Consider the following 25,346-nt stretch of genomic DNA (forward strand, 5'->3'; position numbering starts at 1 on the left):
TAAAAAAACTGAACAGAAGATTACAAAGGGCCTCTCGAGAAGACAAAGTAAAATGTTATAATGATATGTGTAAAGAGCTGGAGATGGAAAACCAAAAGGGAAGAACACGCTTGGCGTTTCTCAAGCTGTAAGAACTGAAGAAAAAATTCAAGCCTTGAGTTGCAATAGTGAAGGATTCTGTGGGGAAAATATTAAATGACGCAGGAATCATTAAAAGAAATTGGAGGGAACACACAAGAATTAGTCGATATTCAACCATTTCAAGAGGTGGCATATGATCAGGAACTGATGGTACTGAAGGAAGAAGTCCAAGCTGCTCTGAAGGCATTGGCGAAAAACAAGGCTCCAGGAATTGATGGAATATCAGTTGAGATGTTTCAACAAACAGATGCAGCGCTGGAGGTGCTCACTTGTCTGTGCCAAGAAATCTGGAAGACAGCTTCCTGGCCAACTGACTGGAAGAGATCTGTTTTTATGCCTATTCCCAAGAAAGGTGATCCAACCGAATGTGGAAATTATAGAACAATATCATTAATATCACATGCAAACAAAATTTTGCTGAAGATCATTCAAAAACGGCTGCAGCAGTGTATCAGGAGGGAACTGCCAGAAGTTCAGGCTGGTTTCAGAAGAGGACGTGGAACCAGGGATATCATTGCTGATGTCAGATGGATCCTGGCTGAAAGCAGAGAATACCAGAAGGATGCTTACCTGTGTTTTATTGACTATGCAAAGGCATTCGACTGTGTGGATCATAATAAACTATGGATAACGTTGCGAAGAATGGGAATTCCAGAACACTTAATTGTGCTCATGAGGAACGTTTACATAGATCAAGAGGCAGTTATTCGGACAGAACAAGGGGATACTGATTGGTTTAAAGTCAGGAAAGGTGTGTGTCAGGGTTGTATTCTTTCACCATAGCTATTTAATCTGTACGCTGAACAAATAATTCGAGAAGCTGGACTATATGAATAAGGACAGGGCATCAGGATTGTAGGAAGACTCATTAACAACCTGCGTTATGCAGATGACACAACCTTGCTTGCTGAAAGTGAAGAGGACTTGAAGCACTTCCTGATGAAGATCAAAGACAGCCTTCAGTATGGATTACGTCTCAAAGTAAAGAAAACAAAGTTTCACAACTGGACCAATAAGCAACATCATGATAAATGGAGAAAAGATGGAAGTTATCAAGGATTTCATTTTGCTTGGACCCACAATCAACACTCATGGAAGCAGCAGTCAAGAAATCAAAGGATGTATTGCATTCAGCAAATCTGCTGGAAGAGATCTCTTTAAAGTGTTAAAAAGCAAAGATGTCACTTTAAGGACTAAGGTGTGCCTGACCCAAGCCATGGTGTTTTCAGTTGCCTCATATGCATGGGAAAGCTGCATATTGAATAAGGAGAATAAGAAGAATTGATGCCTTTGTATTATGGTGTTGGTGAAGACTGCCAAAAAAAGGAACAAATCTGTCTTGGAAGAAGTACAGTCAGAATGCTCCTTAGAAGCGAGGATGGCAAGACATCATCTTGCATACTTTGGGCAAGTTATCAGGAGGGACCAGACCCTGGAGAAGGACATCATGCTTGGTAAAATAGAGAGTCAGCAAAAAGGAGGAAGACCCTCAACAAGATGGATTGACACAGTGGGTGCAACAACAGGCTCAAACATAGCAACGATTGTGAGGATGATGCAGGACTGGGCAGTGTTTTCGTTCTGTTGTACGTAGGTTCGCTATCAGTTGGAATTGACATTACAGCACCTAACATGACAAGTGTACTCATTGGTGAAATTGCAATGATACCTGTCTATCTCATAGAGCTGTTATGAGAATCAAATAAAATAATGTGAAACCACTTTGTAAATTATACTTTTTGGATGGGTTATGTTGTAGTGGAAAAAGTACCGTATTTGAGTCAGGAGTCTGGCATTCAAGTTTCAATTCTATTATTAATGAACTGGGAACTTGGACAAATCGTTTTGTGTCCCTGGGTCTTTATTTCCTTATCTATAAAAGGAAAATAATATTGTCACTCCTTTCTACTGAGAAAACAAGAGATTGTTTCCTCACATTTAGTCAGTCACTGTTAGGGATTGAGTTGTGTCCCACAAATAAATGTGTCAACTTGGCTAGGTGCATCATTCCCAGTATTGTGTGATTGTCCACCATTTTGTCATCTGGTGTGGTTTTCCTATGTGTTGTAAATCCTACCTCTATGATATTAATGAGGTAGGATTAGAGGCAGTTATGTTAATAAGCAATCTGCAAGATTAGGTTGTATCTTGAGTCAGTCTCTTTTGAGATATAAAAGAGAGAAGCAAGCAGAGAGACAGAGGGACCTCCTACCACCAAGAATGAAGAACTAGGAGGGGAGCAGGTCCTTTGGACCCAGGGTCCCTGTGCTGAGAACCTCCTAGACCAGGGAAAGATTAATGACAAGGACCTTCCCCCAGAGCCTACAGAGAGAAAGTTTTTCCCCTGGAGCTGACATCCTGAATCCATACTTTTAGCCTCCTAGACTGAGAGCGAATAAATTTCTGTTTGTTAAGGCCATTCACTTGTGGTATTTCTGTTACAGCAGCACTAGATAACTGACAGTTACTACAGGAATAGCTTCAGATATAAGACTCAGCACAAAGCCAATTCCTTTGAGGCAGTGGTCAAATATATCCCAGATTTCCACATTTTCCAAGTTGGTACCATGCCATTTCTGATACTGGCTACTCTTCCTCCCCTCAGAACTCTTCCCTCCCCCATTTGGGCTTGGCAGTTTGCTGCAATGTCTCACAGAACTCACGAACTGTACTTATGGGTAAGTAGTTTATTAAAGAATAGGATACAACTGGGGATCAGAATCAACAGGGTCAGGATCAGGAAGCATGTAGGTCTCTCAGCTCCTCTCGATCATGCAGGCCTCCTCCTCCTCTCAGGCCCCTAAGGACAGGTTCCTCTAGGCCTCCCAAGGACAGGATCGTCTCGGCCCCTTGAGGACAGGATCCTCTTGGCCTCCTGAGGACAGGCTTCTCTCGACCTCTTCAGGACAGGCTCCTCTTGGGCCCCTGGGGACAGGCTCTTTTCAACCCCCTGAGAACAGGCTCCTCTCAACCCTGCCAGCTGTCACTGCTGGCTCTGCTGCTCGGCCCCTTCTGGGTCTCTCACTGTCTTTGGTGTTATAGGCCGTGACTGTGTTACAGCTCTTTTAGGAGGTTTCTTGCCTCCTCTATCTCCTTCTTCTCTATTCTTTGTTCCTTCTGCTTCTTTCTGCTGTTTCTCTTTTGCTTCTTCCTGTCTGAAAAACCTCTCTGGGGTTGGCTGCTTATATACACAGCTCCTTGTCAATTTCAAGGCATGGCCTTCCGACCAGGGCCATGCACTGACCAATCCCCTCTTGGTAGACCACAGGTACTTCATTTGCATAGTTGGCTACAGACACTGAATTTGTATAGTCTGTTGCCCAGTCCCTTGCATGGTGCATACCAATCAGAGGGCAGGCTGCAGTCTGCAGTACTGGACCAGACAAAAATATCGAACCAAAGGTTGTATACAACTTACCCAGGAAATGTCAGTCAACCTGGACCAAAGTAACATACCCTCTGGGGTAGAAAACTAGGGGCAAAGTAACTCCTGAGGGTTTAGAGGAAAAATCGCTCAAGCTGTTTTTGCAAAGAACCAAGGCAAAAGGCCACATAAAGGAACTCATTTCATTACAGTCAACCAAGTTGATTGTCTAGTTTTATTTATTTTTCATTGCGGTAAAAATATATATAACAGAACATTTGCCATTTCAGTCTTTTTTACATGTACAGTTCAGTGGCATTAATTATGTTGTGCAACAGTCATCACTATGTGTTTCCATAAGTTTTCTGCATCCTTAACGGAAACTAAATGCCCCTTAAGTAATGACCAGCTTTCTCCCTCTTGCCTACTCCTGGTAACCACTAATAAACCTTTATCTCTATGCATTTGTCTAGTCTAGATTTTTCATGGAAGTGGGACCATATGATATTTGTCCTTTTGTGTCTGACTTATTTCACATAGTATACTGTTTTCAAGGAGTATTGAAAGTGGTTTTTATCAAGGTTTATCCATGTTATAGCATGTATCAGAACTTCATTTTTCTTTACGGCTGAATAATATTCCGTTGTATGTATATATCACATTTTGTTTATCCACTCGTCTGTTGATGGATATTTGATTTGTTTCCACCTTTTGGTTATTGTGAATAGTGCTGCAAAAAATATTGTTATGCACCTTTTGGGAGTCCTTTGCTTTTTTATTTTTTATAATTTAGTATTAATGTTTTATTATATCAAAAGGTTACAAATTAAAACGAACCAAAGGAAGAGATGCATAGAGAAGAATCTGGGACTGAGAGGGTTCTAAACATTAAGCTTCCATGTCTTCAGAGACGTGTTATCCTCCAGGCATCTATGTGTGGCAGTATGTGCAGAGTATTGCCAACCCAGGAAGCTTATTCAAATTATGGTGTCCAGAGTTTTTATTGGAGTTTCAGTATGTAGACATGGTTGATTGAATCATTGCTCATGTTACTGAACTCAATCTCCAGCCCTCTCCCATTCCTGGAGATTGGGCTGATACCATGTTTGAGTCCCTGCTTTTAATTCTTTTCAGTATTTATATACCTAGGAGTGGAATTATTGGGTCATATGGTAATTTATATCTAACTTTTTGAGAAACTGCCATACTGTTTTCCATGGTGGCTGCACCATTTTATATTTCCGCTAGCATCCATCTTTTCTTTTTTTTATTTAAATATTGCTCAGGTCCTACCCACTCTTTAGGAAGTTGGCTCATAATTACTATATGAAACTTTTCAGGTTAATCTAACCATTTTCATCAAATCTGCTATTGCGTGTACATGTTAAGGACGCTGATTTGCAAGTGTCAGACCAGATATAATTTGCTTCAGTCACACCAAAGTATGGCAGTATCATCTTTGAACCATGCGTACTTATGCTTTTTCTAGTTTGATGTGTTTACCTTTCTCTGTGCTGCTATGTAGAAATTTAATTTCTACATTCATATCCATATCTTTTTCAAAGGGAGATGTTGTCAGTGATACAGTGTTAGACAGTTTTTAATTGGAAGATGTTAGTAAGTTCACCTATGTCTTACGTATTTGCGTGTGTGCGCATACACACACTTCATTGAAAGTAGGAAAACAGGCAAGAGAAGAGGGGTTTTAATAATTTATTTCAAAGACCCCAAAGAGTGTACTAAACCAAAATTTATAATTTAATTGTAGTTTGACTCCCCACAGGTTTTTCAGGATTGAAAAGGTGAACCACCTTTAAAACAAACTAACTGTAAGTCTTTTAAGGGAAGCATCTACTTTGTGAAAATTACATGTCTAAAATGAGAGAAAAAATACTCCCTTTTAGGTAAAGCAAATTTTTTTATAGCTTTTTTTTTGTTTTTGAGAATATGCACAGCAGAACATACTCTAATTCAACAGTTTTTACATGTACAGTTCAGTGACATTGATTACATTCTCCAAGTTGTGCAGCCATTTTCACCCTCCTTTTCTGAGTTGTTCCTCCCCCATTAACATAAACTCACTTTCGCCTCAGTTTCCTGTCTACTCTTTTGTGTTGGCATTGTCAGTTTGATCCTATATAGATAGATTTGAAAAGGGCACAATGCTCAAGGGAGACGTTCTTTAATAGTTAAGCTGAACTATTGTTTGGTATTAAGAAGATGTCAGGGTATAGTTTTGGTTTAAGGTTTTTAAAGATTATCTCAGGGCAATAGTTTCAGGGGTTCATCCAGCCTCCATGGCTCCAAAAAGTCAGAAGTCCATGAAAATTTGAAATTCTGTTCTGCATTTTCCCATTTTTGATCAGGATTCTTCTATAGAATCTTTGATCAAAATGTTCCGTAATGGTAGCCAGGCACCATCCGGTTCTGGTCTCATGGCAAAGGAGACAGTTGTTCATGAAGGTAATTAACCACACATTCCATTTCCTTCTTCTATTTCTGACTCTCCTTCTTTCTCTATTGCTCCAGTCTAATAGAGACCAATTGCTGTGTCTTGGATTGCTGCTTGAAAGCTTTTAAGACCGAGGCACTACACAATGAACTAGGAGGTAGGACAGAAGCACTGAACGTAGTATTAAGCCCATTTACTGGGATATCCCATTAAACCATGATCCTAAACATCCAAACCAAAGAACCAAATCCCATGAGGTGTTTGGTTGTATATAAGCAGCCTTAGAAGCTACTCTTATTTTTTCATTGTTGCAATATTATCTATCACACAGCTTTTGTCAATTCAGCTTTTTACAGTTGTACAGCGTATTGACAGCAGTTACATTAATTGGCTTTGAAAAATCAGTGTGATTTTTCCATTACCATAATTGAAACCTCAGTACTGTATAAGCAATAATCCCCCTTTCCTCTGTCCTCCCACCCTTGGTAACCACTAATAAACTTTATTCTTTATACATTGCCTTTTCTTGCCCTTTTATATAAATGAGGTCATATAATACTTATCCTTTTGTGATTGACTTATTTAACTCAATATAATGTTTCCAAGCTCCGTCCATATTGTAGCATATATTAAGACTTCATTCTTTTACTGGCTGAGTAGTATTCCATTGTATGTATGTACCACATTTTGTTTATCCGTTCATCTGTTGATGGCCATTTAGGTTGTTTCCACCTCTTGGATATTGCGAATACTAATGCAGTAACCATTGGTATACAAGTATCTGTTTGAGTCTCTGCTTTCAGATTCTTTGGATATATACCTAGGAGTGGAATTGTTGGGTCATATGGTTTTTATGGTAGTTCTATTTTTACTTTTTTTTTAGGAACTGCCACATTGTTTTCCACAACAACTGTACCATTTTGCATTCCCAACAGGAATGAAAGAGGGTCTCAGTTTCTCTACATCCTTGCCAACATTTGGTATTTTCTGGGTTTTTTTCATCTTAGCCATCCTAGTGGCGTGAAGTGGTACCTCATTGTGGTTTTGATTTGCATCTCTCTGATGGCTAAAGATGCTCAGCATCTTTTCATGTGTTTGGTGGCCAGTTCAATGTCCTCTTTGGTGAAATGTCTGTTCACGTCCTTTGCTGATTTTTTTGATTGGGTTATTTGTCTTTTTATTTTTTAGATTTTTATTGTGCTTTAGGTAAAAGTTTACAGCTCAAGTTAGTTTCTTATATAAAAAGTTATACACACATTGTTATGCGATCCTAGTTACTGTCCCTGTAATGTGACAGCATGTTCCCCATTTCCACCCCAGATTTCCCATGTCCGTCCAACCAGCACCTATCCCTTCTGCCTTCTTATCTCGCCTCCAGACCGGAGCTGCCCATTAGTCTTATGTATCTGCTTGAACTAAAAAGCTCATTTTCAAGAGTATCATTTTACGTCTTATACTCCAGTCTAATCTTTGTCTGAAGAGTTGGCTTCGGGAATAGTTTTAATTCTGGGTTAACAGAGAGTCCGGGGGCCATGTCTTCTGGAGTTCTTCCAGTCTCAGTCAGACCATTAAGTCTGGTCTTTTTACGTGAATTTGAATTCTGCAACCCACTTTTCCCCTGCTCCGTCAGGGACTCTCTGTTGTATTCCCTGTCAGGGCGGTCATTGTTGGAAGCTAGACAACGTCTAGCTCTTCTATTCTCAGGCTGATGGAGTTTCTGGTTTATGTGGCCCTTTCTGTCTCTTGGGCTTATATTTTCCTTGTATCTTTGGTGTTCTTCATTCTCTTTTGATCCAGGTGACTTGGAACCGGTTGATGCGTCTTAGATGGTCGCTCACTAGCTTTTAAGACCGCAGACGCCACTCACGGAAATGGGTTGCAGACATTTTCTTTCTTTTTTTTTTTTACATTTGATTTTTAAAGAAAAATTTTTATTGTGCTTTAAGTGAAAGTTTGCAAATCAAGTTGGACTCTCATACAAAATTTATAAGCACCTTGCTATAGACACCTAATTGCTCTCCCCCTAATGAGACAGCACACTCCTTCCCTCCACTCTCTCTTTTCGTGTCCATTTGGCCAGCTTCTAACCACTTCTACCCTTTCATCTCCTCAGACAGGAGATGCCAACATAGTCTCATGTGTCTGCTTGATCCAAAAAGCTCATTCTTCACCAGTATCATTGTCTATCCCATAGACATAGACAACTTTTCCCATAGTCCCTGTCTGAAGAGTTGGCTTTGGGAATGGTTCCTGTCTTGGGCTAACAGAAGGCCTGGGGACCATGACCTCTGGTGTCATTCTAGTCTCAGTCAGACCATTAAGTCTGGCCTTTTTACAAGAATTGGGGGTCTACATCCTACTGCTCTGCTGCTCCCTCAGGGGTTCTCTCTTATGTTCCCAGTCAGGACAATCATCGATTGTAGTTGGGCACCATCTAGTTCTTCTGGTCTCAGGATGATGTAGTCTCTGGTTCATGTGGCCCTTTCTGTCTCCTGGGCTTGCAATTACCTTGTGTCCTTGGTGTTCTTCATTCTCCTTTGCTCCAGGTGGGCTGAGACCAATTGATGCATCTTAGATGGCCGCTTGCTAGCATTTAAGACCCCAGACACCACACTCCAAAGTGGGATGCAGAATGTTTTCTTTTAAATAATTTTTATTTGCTTTAAGTGAAAGTTTACAAATCAAGTCAGTCTGTCACATATAAACTTACATACACCTTACTACATACTCCCATTTACTCTCCCCCTAATGAGTCAGCCCGTTCCCTCCTTCCAGTCTCTCCTTTCGTGACAACTTTGCCAGTTTCTAACCTTCACTACCCTCCCATCTCCCCTCCAGACAGGAGATGCCAACACAGTCTCAAGTGTCCACCTGATACAAGTAGCTCACTCTTCATCAGCATCTCTCTCCAACCCATTGTCCAGTCCCTTCCATGTCTGATGAGTTGTCTTCGGGAATGGTTCCTGTCCTGGGCCAACAGAAGGTTTGGGGACCATGACCACCGGGATTCTTCTAGTCTCAGTCAGACCATTAAGTCTGGTCTTCTGAGAATTTGGGGTCTGCATCCCACTGCTCTCCTGCTCCCTCAGGGGTTCTCTGTTGTGCTCCCTGTCAGGGCAGTCATCTGTTGTGGCCAGGCACCATCTAGTTCTTCTGGTCTCAGGATGATGTAAGTCTCTGGTTCCTGTGGCCCTTTCTGTCTCTTGGGCTCATAGTTATCGTGTGACCTTGGTGTTCTTCATTCTCCTTTGATCCAGGTGGGTTGAGACCAATTGATGCATCGTAGATGGCTGCTTGCTAGCGTTTAAGACCCCAGACACCGCTCTCCAAAGTGGGATGCAGAATGTTTTCTTAATAGATTTTATTATGCCAATTGACTTAGATGTCCCCTGAAACCATGGTTCGCAAACCCCTGCCCCTGCTTTGGTGGCCTTCAAAGTGTTCAGTTTATTCAGGACACGTCTTTGCTTTTGGTTTAGTCCAGTTTTGCTGACCTTTCCTGTATTGTGTGTTGTCTTTCCCTTCACCTAAAATAGTTCTTATTTACTATCTTTTTTAATCTAATTAGTGAATACCCCTCTCTCTCCCTCACACCCTTCCCACTCCTGTAACCATCAAAGAATAGTCTCTTCTCTGTCTAAACTCTTTCTTAAGTTCTTATAATAGTGGTCTCATACAATATTTGTCCTTTTACAACTGACTAATTTCAATCAGCATAATGCCTTCCAGATTCCTCCATGTTATGAAATGTTTCATGGATTCATCATTGTTCTTTATTGATGCATAGTATTCCGTTGTGTCAATATACCATAATTTATCCATTCATCCGTTGATGGTCACCTTGGTTACTTTCATCTTTTTGCTATTGTAAACAGGGATGCAATGAACATGGGTATGCATATATCTGATTGTGTAAAGGCTCTTACTTCTCTAGGATATATGCTAAGGAGTGGGATTGCTGGATCGTATGGTAGATCTATTTCTAGTTTTTTAAGGAAGCGCCAAATTGACTTCCAAAGTGGTAGTACCATTTTACATTCCCACCAGCAGTGTATAAGTGTTCCAGTCTCTCCACAACCTCTCTAACATTTGTTATTTTGTGTTTTTTGGATTAATGCCAGCCTTTTTTTTTTTTTTTTGTTGGAGTGAGATGGAATCTCATTGTAGCTTTGATTTGCATTTCACTAATGGCTAAAGATCATGAGCATTTCCTCATGTATCTGTTAGCTACCTGAATGCCTTCTTTAGTGAAGTGTCTGTTCATATCCTTCACGCATTTTTTAATTGAGTTTTTGTCTTTTTGTAGTTCCGTTTTTGCAGTATCATGTAGATTTTAGAGATCAGGTGCTGATCGGAAATGTCATAGCTAAAAACTTTTTCCCAGTCTGTAGGTAGTCTTTTTACTCTTTTGGTGAAATCTTTGGATGGGCATAGGTGTTTGATTTTTAGGAGCTCACAGTTATCTGTTTTCTCTTCTGCATTTTTGGTAACATTTTGTATACTGTCTATGCCATGTATTAGGGCTCCTAGTGTTGTCCCTGTTTTTTCTTCCATGAATATTTATCGTTTTAGATTTTATATTTAGGTCTTTGATCCATTTTGAGTTAGTTTTTGTGCATGGAGTGAGGTATGGGTCTTGTTTTATTTTTCTGCAGATGGATATCCATTTATGCCAGTACCATTTGTTAAACAGAATGTCTTTTCCCCATTTAACTGACTTTGGGCCTTTGTCAAATATCAACTGCTCATATGGGGATGCATTTAGTCTAGATTCTCAGTTCTGTCCGTTGGTCTATGTATCTGTTGTTGTACCAGTGCCAGGGCATTTTGACTACTGTGGCTTTATTAATAGGTTCTAAAATTAGGTAGAATGAGGCCTCCCACTTTGTTCTTTTTTGGTAACGCTTTTTTTTTTTTTACTTATCCGGGGCCTCTTTCCCTTCCATTTGAAGTTGGTGATTTGTTTCTCCATCTCATGAAAAAATGTCATTGGAATTGGGGTTGGAATTGCATTGTATCTATAGATGGCTTTTGGTAGAATAGACATTTTTACAATGTTATGTCTTCCTATCCATGAACAAGGTATGTTTTTCCACTTATGTAAGTCTCTTTTGGTGTCTTGCAGTAGTGTCTTGTAGTTTTCTTTGTATAGGTCTTTTACGTCTGTGGTAAAATTTATCCCTAAGTAATTTATCTTCTTGAGGGTTACTGTAAATGATGTTGATTCGGTGATTTCCTCTTCAATGTTCTTTTTGTTGGTGTAGAGGAATCCAACTGATTTTTGTGTGTTTATGTTATAAGCTGATACTCTGCTGAACTCTTCTATTAGCTTCAGGAGTTTTCTTGAGGATTCTTTAGGGTTTTCTGTGTATAAGATCGTGTCTTCTGCAAATAGAGATACTTTTACTTCTTTGCTACCAATCTGGATGCCCTTTATTTCTTTATTTAGCCTAATTGCTCTGGCTAGGACTCCCCAGCACAATGTTGAATAAGAGTGGTGATAAAGGGCATCCTTTTCATATTTCGGATCTCGAGGGAAATGCTTTCAGACTCTCCATTTTGGGTGATGTTGGCTGTTGGTTTTATATAAATGCCTTTTATCATGTTGAGGAATTTTCCTTCTATTCCTATTTTGCTGAGAGTTTTTATCATGAATGGGTGTTGAACATTGTCAAATGCCTTTTCTGCATTAATTGATAAGATCATGTGGTTTTTGTCTTTTGTTTTATTCACATGGTGGATTACATTAATGGTTTTTCTAATATTAAACCAGCCTTGCATACCTGGTATAAATCCCACTTGGTCATGGTGGATTATTTTTTTGATATGTTGTTGAATTCTATTGGCTAGAATTTTGTTGTGGATTTTTGCATCTATGTTCATAAGGGATACGTCTGTAATTTTCTTTTTTTGTGGTGTCTTTACCTGGTTTTAGTATCAGGGATATGGTCACTTCATAGAATGAGTTTGGTAGTATTCTGTCCTTTTCTGTGCTCTGAAATACCTTTAGTAGTAGTGGGGTTAACTCTTCTCTGAAAGTTTGGTAGAACTCTGCAGTGAAGCCATCTGGGCCAGGGCTTTTTTTTTTGTTGGGAGTTTTTAAATTGCGTTTTCCATCTCTTCTTTTGTTATGGGTTTTTTAATTGCTCTACCTCTGTTTTAGTTTATGTACGTTGTGTGTTTCTAGAAATTCATCCATTTCTTCTGGGTTTTCAAATTTGTTTGAGTGCAAAATTTTGTAGTAATCTGATAGGATTCTTTTAATTTCAGTTGGGTGTGTTGTAATATCGTCGATCTTGTTTCTTATTCAGGTTATTTGCTTCCTCTCCTGTTTTTCTTTTGTCAGTTTGTCCAATGGTTTACCAATTTTGTTAATTTTTTCAAAGAACTAGCTTTTGGTTTTGTTAACTTTTTCAGCTGTTTTTTTTTTGTTTTCTGTTTCATTTAATTCTGCTCTAATTTTTATTATTTGCGTTCTTCTGGTGCCTAACGGTTTCTCTTGTTGCTCTCTTTCCATATATTCAAGTTGTAGGGATAAGTCTTCATTTTGGCTCTTCCTTTTGTATGTATTTATTGATATAACTTGACCTCTGAGCACTGCGTTAGCTGTGTCTCAAAGGTTCTGATAGGAACTGTTTTCATTCCCATTGGGTTCTATGAATTTCTTTATTCCATCCTTGATGTCTTCTGTAACCCAGTCTTTTTTGAGCAGGGTATTGTTCAGTTTCCACGTGTTTGATTTCTTTTCCCTGCTTTTTCTGTTACTGATTTCTACTTTTATGGCCTTATGGTCAGAGAAGATGCTTTGTAATATTTCAGTGTTTTGGATTCTGCTAAGGCTTGGTTTATGACCTCATATGTGGTGTGTTCTTGAGAATTTTCCATGTGTGTTGGAAAAGAAAGTATACTGGCTGCCGTTGGGTGCAGTGTTCTGTATAAGTCTATGAAGTCGGTTTGGTTGATTGTGGCATTTAGATCTTCTGTGTGTTTATTGAGCTTCTTTCTGGATATTCTGTCCTTCACCGAAAATGGTGTGTTGAAGTCGACTATAATTGTGGAGCTGTCTATCTCACTTTTGAATGCTGATAGAGTTTGTTTTATATATCTTGCAGCCCTCTCATTGGTCCATAAATGTTTAATATGGTTATATCCTCCTGGTATATTGTCTCTTTAATCATTATATAGTGTCCTTACTTATCCTTTGTGGTGGTTTTAAGTTTAAAGTCTGTTTTGTTAGAAATTAATATGGCCACTCTTGCTGTTTTTTTTATTGTTGTTTGCTGGATAGATTTTTTTCCATCTTTTGAGTTTTAGTTTGTGTCTGTCTGTCTCTGGTAGGCAGCATATAGACGGCTCATGTTTTTTTTAATCCATTCTGCCACTCTGTCTCTTTATCGGTGCATTTAGTCTGTTTACATTGAGCATAATATGGATAGGTATGAGTTTAGTGCTGTCATTTTGATGTCTTTTTTTGTGTTGTTGACTGTTTCTTTTTCCCACTTAATTTTTTGTGCTGAGTAGTTTATCTTTATATATTGTCTTTTCCTCTTCTTTGTTGTTGATTTGGTTTCTGCTGAGTCTATATTTTTTTCTTATATTTTATTTTGATGAGTAGGATTGTTAGTCTCCGTTGTGGTTACCTTAATATTTACCCCTATTTTGCTAAGTTTAAACCTAACTTTCATTTCTTTATATTGCCTTGTCCTCCTCTTCATATGAAAGATCTATGACTCCATTTCTTAGTCCCTCTGTATTGTTTTAATGTTCTCTTCTTTTACATGACATCACTGTTTCCCTGTTTTGAGTGTTTTTTTTTATCTTGATTTATTTTTGTGGTTTACCTGTCTGGGTTGGCATCTGATTGCTCTGTCCGGTATTCTAGTCTTGGTTTGATATCTGATATTATTGATTTTCTAATAAGAGAACTCCATTTAGCATTTTTTGTAGTTTTGGTTTGGTTTTTACAAATTCCTTAAACTTCTGTTTATCTGGAAATGTCCTAGTTTCATCTTCATATTTGAGAGATAGTTTTCCTGGATATATGATTCTTGGGTGGCAGTTTTTTTCTTTCAGTGCTTTATATAAGTCATCCCACTGCCTTCTTGCCTGTATGGTTTCTGTCGAGTAGTCCAAGCATCTTCTTATTGGCTGTCCTTTGTAGGTAGCTTTTTGTTTATCCTTAGCTGTTCTTAAAATTGTCTCTTTATCTTTGGTTTTTGCAAGTTTGTTTGTAATAAGTCTTGGTGACTTTCTTTTAACATCTGCCTTATGTGGAGTACAATGAGCATCTTGGATAGATATCTTCTCATCTTTCATGATATCAGGGAAGTTTTCTGCCAACAAATCTTCAACAATTCTCTCCGTATTTTCTTTTATCCCTCCCTGTTCTGGTACTCCAATCACTCATAGGTTATTTATTTTGGTAGAGTCCTACGTGATTCTTAGGGTGTCATCATTTTTTTTTCATCTGATTTTTCTTCAGATGTATTGTTGCCAGTGCTTTATATTCAGTCTCACAGATTCTGCCTTTCACTTTTTCGATTCTGCTCTTCTGACTTTCTATTGAGTTTTCTAATTCTGTAATTTTATTTTTAATCTTCTGAATTTCTGATTGCTGTCTCTATGGATTCTTTCAGTTTATAAATTTTTCATTATGTTCTTGAATAAGCTTTTCATTTTCTTCCACTGCTTTGTCTGTGTGTTCCTTGGCTTGTTCTGTGTATTGCCTGATCTCCTTCCTGAAGTTGTTCCTGATGTTTTGAAGAGTCCTGTATATTAGTCTTTTATATATTCTGCATTTGGTAATTCCAAGAATGCACCTTTGTCCAGAAGATCCCTTCATTCTTTGTTTTGAGAGCTTGTTGAAGCGATCGTGGTCTGATTCTTTATGTGATTTGATATTGACTGTTGTCTCTGAGCCATCTATAAGGAATTATATAAGTTTATTTTATGTTTGCTTCCTGTATCCTAGCTTCTTGCTCGCTTTTGTTTTGCTATGCCCAAGTAGGTTGCTTGAGTGAGGTAGCTTGATTATTTTCACCTTTGAAGTTCTAATGTCCTGTCACCAGATGGCTGGCTAGAGCTGTTATCAGGTATATCAGCCTAGGAGTGCGTTCACTTTTGTTGTATGGGTTCAGGTCAGGTGTCCTGTTAGTTGGTCATCAAGTGTGTGGTACAGGTTTTGTCCTACAGTCTTAGAGGGGCAGGGGTGATTGGTGTAGGTACCCATATGTGGTTGCAGTGGGGGGTCATGCTTTGATCTAGGCAGGGGGCTGACAACCTTCCCCCGATTGTCTGTGAGGAAAGTGTGTCCCTGTTCTTTAGAGTACACAGGTGAGTGGGTTCTGCAGGTGGACCATGGTCACTCAATGCTTTTGGTTGTGAGGACTGGGAGGTACCCGTTATCCTTGGACTCCTGTTGCGGGTGGTTGGGTGACCTGATTGGAGTCACCAGTTCTTAGGCCCCTGATGTGGGTAGGTGAGGACTCTATTTAGTAGGCAAAGCGGTGGCAAACATCAAACACCTACCTCTCCACTACACAGATGAAACAGTTGCCGCCTGCCAGCAAGGGCCTATTCTTCTGAAATAGGCCCACACAGGTCCATGCAAGGAGGAAAGGCATTCAAAGTCCATGGACCGTTTATGCTTGGAGAGGAGCTGCTTCTGTCCTGAGCTCCCCTGTTTAGTGGAGCTGGCAGATTATCTTTTCCCCCACTTATGAATTTATACCTTCTCCAAGTCTGGGAGAATGGCTCAGGCTGCACTGTGGAACCTATCTCAGGACCAGGTAAATTGACAGCCACTGAAGCTGGCTTGGGGCTGGGGGTGCGGTAAAATATACACAAGTATTTAGCTTTAGCCGAGGACACTGTTCCTCTGTGGTTCCTGAGGTGTGAGTAGGCTGTGCGGCTGTTTGCTTCTCCAACTTCAGAGTGGATAATTTGGATCATGATTAGCCCAAAGCTGATCCCTAGGAGCTGAAGGTCAGATATACCTCCAGTCTCCGACCTTTTTTTGTAATCTTTTTAAGTGAAAGTTTACATATCAAGTCAGTCTCTCACACAAAAACCTATATACACCTTGCTACACACTCTCGATTACTCTCCCCCTAATGAGACAGCCTGCTCTCTCCCTCCAGTCTCTCTTTTTGTGTCCATTTTGCCAGCTTCTAACCCCCTCCACCCTCTCATCTCCCGTCCAGGCAGGAGATGCCAACATAGTCTCAAGCGTCCACCTGATCCAAGAAGCTCACTCCTCACCAGCATCCCTCTCCAACCCATTGTCCAGACCAATCCATGTCTGAAGAGTTGGCTTTGGGAATGGTTCCTGTCCGGGGCCAACAGAAGGTCAGGGGGCCATAACCACCGGAGTCCTTCTAGTCTTAGTCAGACCATTAAGTCTGGTCTTCTGAGAATTTGGGGTCTGCATCCCACTGCTCTCCTGCTCCCTCAGGGGTTCTCTGTTGTGTTCCCTGTCAGGGCAGTCATCAGTTGTAGCCAGGCACCATCTAGTTCTTCTGGTCTCAGGATGATGTAGTCTCTGGTTCATGTGGCCCTTTTTGTCTCTTGGGCTTCTAATCGCCTTGTGTCCCTGTTGTTCTTCATTCTCCTTTGATCCAGGTGGGTTGAGACCAATTGATGCATCTTAGATGGCTGCTTGCTAGCATTTAAGACCTCAGACGCCACTCTTCAAAGTGGGATGCAGAATGCTTTCTTAATAGATTTTATTATGCCAGTTGACCTAGATGTCCCCTGAAACGCTGGTCCCCAGACCCCTGCACCTGCTCCGCTGACCTTCGAAGCATTCAGTTTATATAGGAAACTTCTCTGCTTTTGGTTTAGTCCAATTTTGCTGACTTCCCCTGTATCGTGTGTTGTATTTCCCTTCACCTAAAGTAGTTCTTATCTACTAATTAGTGAATGCCCCTCTCCCACTCTCCCTCCCTCTCCCCTCTTGTAACCACAAAAGAATGTTTTCTTCTCAGTTTAAACTATTTCTCAAGTTCGTATAATAGTGGTCTTATACAATATTTGTCCTTTTGCAGCTGACTAATTTCACTCAACATAATGCCTTCCAGGTTCCTCCGTGTTATGAAATGTTTCACGGATTCCTCACTGTTCTTTATCGATGCCTAGTATTCCATTGTGTGAATATACCATAATTTATCCATTCATCCATTGATGGGCATGTTGGTTGTTTCCATGTTTTTGCTATTGTAAACAGAGCTGCGGTAAACATGGGTGTGCATATATCTGTTCCTGTAAAGGCTCTTATTTCTCTAGGATATATTCCGAGGAGTGGGATTGCTGGATCGTATGGTAGTTTTATTTCTAGCTTTTTAAGGAAGCGCCAAATCTATTTCCAAAGTGGTTGTACCATTTTACATTCCCACCAGCAGTGTATAAGTGTTCCAGTCTCTCCACAGCATCTCCAACATTTATTCTTTTGTGTTTTTTGGATTAATGCCAGCCTTGTTGGAGTGAGATGAAATCTCGTTGTAGTTTTGATCTGCATTTCTCTAATGGCTAATGATTGTGAACATTTCCTCATGTATCTGTTAGCTACCTGAATGTCTTCTTTAGTGAAGTGTCTATTCATATCTTTTGCCCATTTTCTAATTGGGTTATTTGTCTTTTTGCAGTGTTGTGTAGATTTTAGAGATCAGGTGCTGATCAAAAATGTCATAGCTAAAAACTTTTCCTCAATCTGTAGGTAGTCTTTTTACTCTTTTGGTGAAGTCTTTGGATGAGCATAGGTGTTTGATTTTCAGGAGCTCCCAGTTAGTTATCTAATGTTTTGTATACTGCTTATGCCATGTATCAGGGCTCCTAACTTTGTCCCTATTTTTTCTTCCATGATCTTTATCATTTTAGATTTTATATTTAGGTCTTTGATCCATTTTGAGTTAGTTTTTGTGCATGGAGTAAGGTATGGGTCTTGTTTCCTTTTTTTGCAGGTGCATATCCAGTTATGCCAGCACCATTTGTTAAAAAGACTGTCTTTTCCCCATTTAACTGACTTTGGGCCTTTGTCAAATATGAACTGCTCATATGTGGATGGATTTATGTCTGGATTCTCAATTCTGTTCTATTGGTCCATATATCTGTTGTTGTACCAGTACCAGGCTGTTTTAACTACTGTGGTGGTATAATAGGTTCTAAAATCGGGTGAAGTAAGGCCTCCCACTTTGTTCTTCTTTTTCAGTAATGCCTTATTTATCCGGGGCCTCTTTCCCTTCCATATGAAATTGGTGATTTGTTTCTCCATCTCATTAAAGATGTCGTTGGGATTTGGATGGGAATTGTATTAAATGTATAGATCACTTTTGGTAGAAAAGACATTTTTATAATGGTAAGTCTTCCTATCCACGAGCAAGGTATGTTCTTCCACTTAAGTAAGTTTCTTTTGGTGTCTTGCAGACGTGTACTGCGATTTTCTTTGTTCAGATTTTTACATCTCTGATAAGATTTATTCCTCAGTGTTTTATCTTCTTGGGGGCTACTGTCAATGGCATTGATTTGGTGATTTCCTCTTCATTGTTCTTTTTGTTGGCATAGAGGAATCCAGCTGATTTTTGTATGTTTATCTTGTATCCCGATACTCTGCTGAACTCTTCTATTAGTTTCAGTGGTTTTCTGGAGGATTCCTTAGGGTTTTCTGTGTATAATATCATGTCATCTGCAAATAGAGATGTTTTTACTTCTTCTTTGCCAATCTGGATGCCCTTTATTTCTTTATCTAGCCTAATTGCTCTGGCTAGGACTTCCAGCACAATGGTGAGTAAGAGTGGTGATAAAGGGCATCCTTGTCTGTTTCCCGATCTCAATGGGAATGTTTTCAGGCTCTCTCCATTTAGGGTGATGCTGGCTGTTGGCTTTGTGTAAATGCCCTTTATTATGTTGAGGAATTTTCCTTCTATTCCTGTTTTGCTGAGAGTTTTTATCACGAATGAGTGTTGAACTTTGTCAAATGCCTTTTCTGCATCAATAGATAAAATCATGTGATTCTTGTCCTTTGTTTTATTTATGTGGTGGATTACATTAATTGTTTTTCTAATGTTGAAACATGCCTGCATACCTAGTATGAATCCCACTTGTTCATGGTTCATTATTTTTTTTGATACGTTGTTGAATTCTGTTGGCTAGAGTTTTGTTTAGGATTTTTGCATCCACATTCATGAGGGATATAGGCCTATAATTTTCTTTTCTTGTGGTGTCTTTACCTGGTTTTAGTATCAGGTATATGGTGGCTTCATAGAATGAGGATGGTAGTATTCCACCTTTCTCTATGCTCTGAAATACCTTTAGTAGTAGTGGGGTTAACTCTTCTCTGAAAGTTTGGTAGAACTCTTCAGCGAAGCCGTCTGGACCAGGGCTTTTTTTTGTTGGGAGTTTTTTGATTACCTTTTCAATCTCTTCTTTTGTTATGGGTCTATTTAGTTGTTCTACCTCTGTTTGTGTTAGTTTAGGTAGGTAGTGTGTTTCTAGGAATTCATGCATTTCTTCTAGGTTTTCAAATTTGTTTGAGTATAGTTTTTCATAGTAATCTGATATGATTCTTTTAATTTCAGTTGGGTCTGTTGTAATATTGCCCCTCTCATTTCTTATTTGGGTTATTTGCTTCCTCTCCTGTTTTTCTTTTGTCATTTTGGCCAGTGGTTTATCAATTTTGTTGTTTTTTTCAAAAAACCAGCTTTTGGTCTTGTTAATTCTTTCAATTGTTTTTCTGTTTTCTGTTTCATTTAGTTCAGCTGTAATTTTTATGATTTGTTTTCTTCTGGTGCCTGTGGGTTTCTCTTGTTGCTCTCTTTCTATTTGTTCAAGTTGTAGGGATAATTCTTTGATTTTGGCCCTGTCTTCGTTTTGGATGTGTGCATTTATTGATATAAATTGGCCTCTGAGCACCACTTTTGCTTTGTCCCAAAGGTTCTGATCGGAAGTGTTTTCTTTCTCCTTGGATTCTGTGAATTTCTTTTTTTCCATCCTTAATGTCTTCTATAGTCTCGTCTTTTTTAAGCAGGGTATTGTTCGGTTTCCAAGTGTTTGATTTCTTTTCCCATTATTGATTTCCACTTTTATGGCCTTATGGTCAGAGAAGATGCTTTGTAATATTTCAGTGTTTTGGATTCTACTAAGGCTTGCTTTATGACCTAATAATGTGGTCTATTCTGGAGAATGTTCCATGTGCAGTAGAAAAGAAAGTATACTTGGCTCATATTGGGTGAAGTGTTCTGTATATGTCTATGAGGTCAAGTTGGTTGATTGTGGCATTTAGATCTTCCGTGTCTTTATAGAGCTTGTTTCTGGATGTCCTGTCCTTCACCGAAAGTGGTGTGTTGAAGTCTTCTGCTATTATTGCGGAGTAGTCTATCTCACTTTTCAATGCTGATAGAGTTTATGTATCTTGCAGCTCTGTCTTTGCTTGCATGAATATTTAATATGGTTATATCTTCTTGGTTTATTGTCCCTTTAATCATTATATAGTGTCTTTCCTTATCCTTTGTGATGGATTCAACTTTAAAGTCTATTTTGTCAGAAATTAATATTTCCACTCCTGCTCTTTTTTGATTGTTGTTTGCTTGATATATTTTTTTCCAGCCTTTGAGTTTTAGTTTGTGTCTCTGAGCCTAAGGTGTGTCTCTTGTAGGCAGCGTATAGATGAATCTTGTTTTTTAATCCATTCTGCCATTCTCTGTCTCTTTATTGGTGCATTTAGTCCATTTACTCTCAGTGTAATTATGGATAGGTATGAATTTAGTGCTATCATTTTGATGTCTTTTTTTTGCGCGTTGTTTTTTCTTTTTCCCACTTGATTTTATGTGCTGAGTAGATTTTCTTTATATATTGTCCTTTCCTCATATTTGTTGTTGTTGATTTTGTTTCTGCTGAGTCTGTATTTTTTCCTTGTATTTTATTTTGATGAGCAGGATAGTTTGACTCCTTTTTGGTTACCTTATTATTTACCCCTATTTTTCCAAATTTAAAACTAACTTTTATTTCTTTTATCACCATATGTTCCTCTCCATATGGAAGTGTATGATTACATTTCTTAGTCCCTCTTTATTATTTTAATGTTGTCTCCTTTCATGTAATAACATCACTTTTACCCTGTTCTGGGCTTTTCCTTTTTTTTTTTTAATCATCTTTGTTTTTTTTTTTGGATTTCCCTGTCTGGGTTAACTTCTGGTTGCTCTGCCTGGTGTTCTAATCTTGGGTTGATACCTGATATTACTGATTTTCTAACCAAAGAACTCCCTTTAGTATTTCTTGTAGTTTTGGTTTGGTTTTTATGAATTCCCTAAACTTGTGTTTATGTGGAAATGTCTTAATTTCATCTTCATATTTAAGAGAGAGTTTTGCTGGATATATGATTCTTGGCAGGAGATTTTTTCCTTCAGTTTTTTAAATGTCATCCCATTGCCTTCTTGCCTGCTTTGCTTCTGTTGAGTAGTCCGAGCTTTTTCTTACTGGCTCTCCTTTGTAGGTGACCTTTGTTTATCCCTAGCTACTCTTGTAATTCTCTCTTATCTTTGGTTTTGGCAAGCTTGATTATAATATGTCTTGGTGGCTTTCTTTTAACATCTACCTTATGTGGAGTTCAATGAGCATCTTGGAAAAATATCTTCTCATCTTTCTCAATATCAGGGAAGTTTTCTACCAAGAAATCCTGAACAATTTTCTCTGTATTTTCTGTTATCCCTCCCTGTTCTGGTACTCCAATCACTTGTAGGTTATTTCTCTTGATAGAGTCCCACATGATTCTTAAGGTTTCTTTATTTTTTAAAATTCTTTTATCTGATTTTTCTTCAAATGTATTAGTGCCAAGTGATTTATCTTCGAGTTCAGAAATTCTGTCTTGTACTTGCTCAATTCTGCTCCTCTGACTTTCTAATGAATTGTCTAATTCTGTAATTTTATTGTTAATCTTCTGAATTTCTGATTTTGTCTGCCTATGGACTTTTCCAGCTTATTAAACTTCTCATTATGTTCCTGAATAATCTTTCTAATTTCTTCAGTTGCTTTATCTGTGTGTTCCTTGGCTTGTTCTGTGTATTGCCTCATTTCCTTCCTGATATTTTGAATGGTTCTGTATATTAAACTTATGTATTCTGGCTCTGTTAATTCCAGGAATGCACTTTCATCTGGAAGATCCCTGGATTCTTTGTTTTGAGAGCCTGTTGAGGTGATCATGGTGTGTTTCTTTATGTGACTTGATATTGACTGTTGTCTCTGAGCCATCTATATGTTATATTAGTTTATGCTTGCTTACTGCATCGCGGCTGCTTGCTTTGTTTTGTTTCGGTATATCCCTATGGGCTGCTTGAGTGAGCTAGCTTGATTATTTTCACCTTTAGAGCTCTGATGTCCTGTCCCCAGCTGGCTAGAGGTGTTATCATGTATATCAGTCTAGGAGTCCATTCAGTTTTCTTGTATGAATTAAGCTCAGGTGTCCACATTGCTGATCATGAAGTGTGTGGTACAGGCTCTGTCCTACAGTCTTAGAGGGGCTGGGGTGATTGGCGTATATACTGGTATCTGATTGTAGCAGGGGGTCACGCTCTGAACAAGGCAGGGGGCTGAGAACCGAACCCCAAGTGTCTCTGAGGAAAACGCATCTCTGTTCCCTAGAGCTTGCTGGTGGGTGGGTTCTGCAGAGGGACCATGGGCACCCAAAGTTTTTGGTTGAAAGGACTGGGAGGTACCAGTTATCTTTGGACCCCATCAGGGGTGGCTGGGTGACCTTAATGGAGCTACCAGTCCTTAGGTCCCTGACGTGGGTAGGTGAGGACCTTGTTTAATAGGCAAAGCAATGCCAAACGTCAAACAACCGCCTCTGCACTGCACAGCTGAGACATTTGGAATTTGCCACCAAGGGCCTGTTCTCCCGAAATAGGCCCACACATGTCCATGGAGAAGGGAAAGGTGCTCAAGGTCCATGGACGGTTTATGCCTGGACAGGAGCCGCTTCTGTCCTGAGCTCCCCCAGTTAATGGAGCTAGCAAATTATCTTTTCCCCCGAATTAAAAAATTTTTTTCCTTCTCCAAGGCCGGGAGGAGGGTCTAGGTGCTCACCAGGGTCTATCTCAGGCCCAGGGAATCAGCAGCTGAAGTCAGCTTGGGGGTGGGGGGGGGCACGGTAAAATATACGCAAGTACTTAGCTTTTGCCGAGAGCGCAGTTCACGTCAGGTTCCGGAGGTGTGAGTGGGCTGTGTGGCTGGCTGCATCTCCCTGAGGAAACTGCAGCAAAACGCTAGTACCATCCCGCCGCCACCGCAGCTCCAGGAATGGTGCCTGAGGGCTCCCCGCGATTCAGGTCCGGTAACTCCTCTCCACTTCTGAATGGTCTCTTCCTCCCTCTGCCCCTCAATTTGTTGTCTAAGCTTGCCTTTGATGCTCAGGGCTCCCAGCTTGTCATGGATATACTCGTTTCACTTGTTTTTTTGGGTCTTTGTTGTAAAAAGGGCTTGCTGGAAGCATCTGTCTATTCTGCCATCTTGGCTCCACCCCCCCAGTCTCCAAACTTTTTACTAATGATTACACCAACCATCCCTCCCACTACACTCTCTATGTCTTTTCTGGGTTTGATAATCTCTTGCAGTGGCCACACAGAACTCACAGACCATAATTACAGTTAAGTGGTTTATTTAGGAACAGGGTACAACTGGGGATCAGGATCAACAGGCTACAACTCAGGATCAGGAAGTACATAGGCAAAGTCTTCCTTCTTCAGTGCAGGACAGTTGTTTTAGGTCTTCTTTATCATGCTGGCCTCCTTCCAGCCCCCTGAGGATGGGCTTTTCTTGACCCTGGTGCTTGTTGCCACCAGTTCTGCCACTGGGCCCCTTCTGGGCATGTTGCTGTCTTCAGTGTTACAGCCCTTGACCTGTGTTACAGCTCTTTTAGGAGGTTCCTTGCCTCCTCTATCTTTCTGCTGCTTCTCTCTTGTTTTGTCCATCTGCTGCTTCCTGATGTTTCTCTTCCTGGTTTTTTCCGTATCCAAAAATCCCTGTGGGGCTGGTTGCTTAAATATAGAAACTCCTTGTCAATTTCAAGGCATGGCACTCCCACCAGGGCCAGAAACAGTAGGCCACAGACACTTCATTTGCATAGGAGGCTACAACTCACCTAATTTTCATAGTCTACAAAAAATTTTTTTTTTTAATTGACAGAAAGTATCAAACCATCCTTGTTTAGAGATTACCTGGGAAATATCAGTCAACCTGCACGAAAGTAACAGACCCTCTGGGGTAGAAAACTCAGGGTGTAGGGGAAAAAAGTCTGTCAAGAATTTTTCTGAAGAACCAAGGGAAAAGGCCATGTAACGGAACTCATTTCACCATACCACTGTTAGCAGTTTCTTGTGTATTCTTCCACAGATTTGCAGTGCATTTACAAATCTGTGTAATGCCTATTTCACCTCCTTTTTTTTCACACAGATAGGATCGTATTATATATACTGTTTTGTACCTTGCGTTTTTCATTTAATATATATTGTATATCTTTTATCAATACATATAAAAAAAAATTTTTTTTTACATATACATCTACCTTATTTCATAAAATGGTTATATACTGTTCCATTGTGTAGATACGCTGTATGTTAATCAGTCTACTTTTTGATTAGCATTTAGATTGCTTTCAGTTATGTGCTATTATAAACAGTATTTCAGTGAATATCCTTGTACATGTGTCTTTTGTCTTTTGGATAATATTCCCAGAAGTGGAGTGTTGGATGAAGGGTCATGTACATTTGAAATTTTAATAAATAATGCTAAATTGTCCTCCAGAAAGAGTGTACCAATTGATACTTCACTAATAGCATATAAAAATTGTTAGCATTTTTTAAGGCTTTTGATACATACTGCCAAATTTTCCTCCAAAAGATTTTATCATTTTACACTTCCACTAGCAGTATAGGAGAGTGTCTGTTTACCCATGTTTACACCAGGTATTATTAAAATTCTTTTAATCTTTATTAATGTGTTACGTGAAAAACGATCTTCTGTTTATTTTTTTCACCAATTACTAAAGAGACTGCCTAGTTTTTCGTATGCTTTTTGACCATTTGTGTTTTTTCATCTGTGAAATGCCTATTTCCATTGTGCACTTTTCTTTGAGTGTTTACCTTTTCATTACTGATATGTAAGAAATCTTTGTATCCTAGAGATATTCATCATTTGCGTATAATATATGTTCCTAGTATTTTTTCCCAAATTATCTTTTATCTATTTGCAAGATTTTTTCTCTATGCAGAAGTTTCTAATTTTTATGTATCATGCCTTGGATGTCATGCTTAGAAAGGCCTTCCCTACCCCCACATTATACTAATATTTGATTATAATTTTTTCTAGTACTTTTTTGTATTTTACATTTAAATCCTTAATACT

The 25,346-nt window shown here is 39.3% G+C and overlaps 1 protein-coding gene across 5 annotated transcripts in view; it reads left to right on the forward strand.

Annotated features, from left to right (window-relative positions):
• The window catches only part of ATP7A (ATPase copper transporting alpha), a 212,110-nt gene that overhangs the window by 10,101 nt on the left and 176,663 nt on the right, over positions 1-25,346 (forward strand). For 2 of the 5 annotated variants that reach the window (XM_064278577.1, XM_064278582.1), the window contains exon 2: positions 2,747-2,819. The exons of the other annotated variants lie outside the window; for them this stretch is intronic. In XM_064278577.1, the coding sequence (XP_064134647.1) occupies positions 2,787-2,819 (33 nt within the window). In that variant the 5' untranslated portion in view covers positions 2,747-2,786. The remainder of the gene's footprint in view (positions 1-2,746; positions 2,820-25,346) is intronic. 5 annotated transcript variants of the gene reach the window in all.

The sequence above is a fragment of the Loxodonta africana genome, chromosome X (assembly GCF_030014295.1).
Source record: "Loxodonta africana isolate mLoxAfr1 chromosome X, mLoxAfr1.hap2, whole genome shotgun sequence".
In the NCBI taxonomy this organism is placed as follows: Eukaryota; Metazoa; Chordata; class Mammalia; order Proboscidea; family Elephantidae; genus Loxodonta; species Loxodonta africana.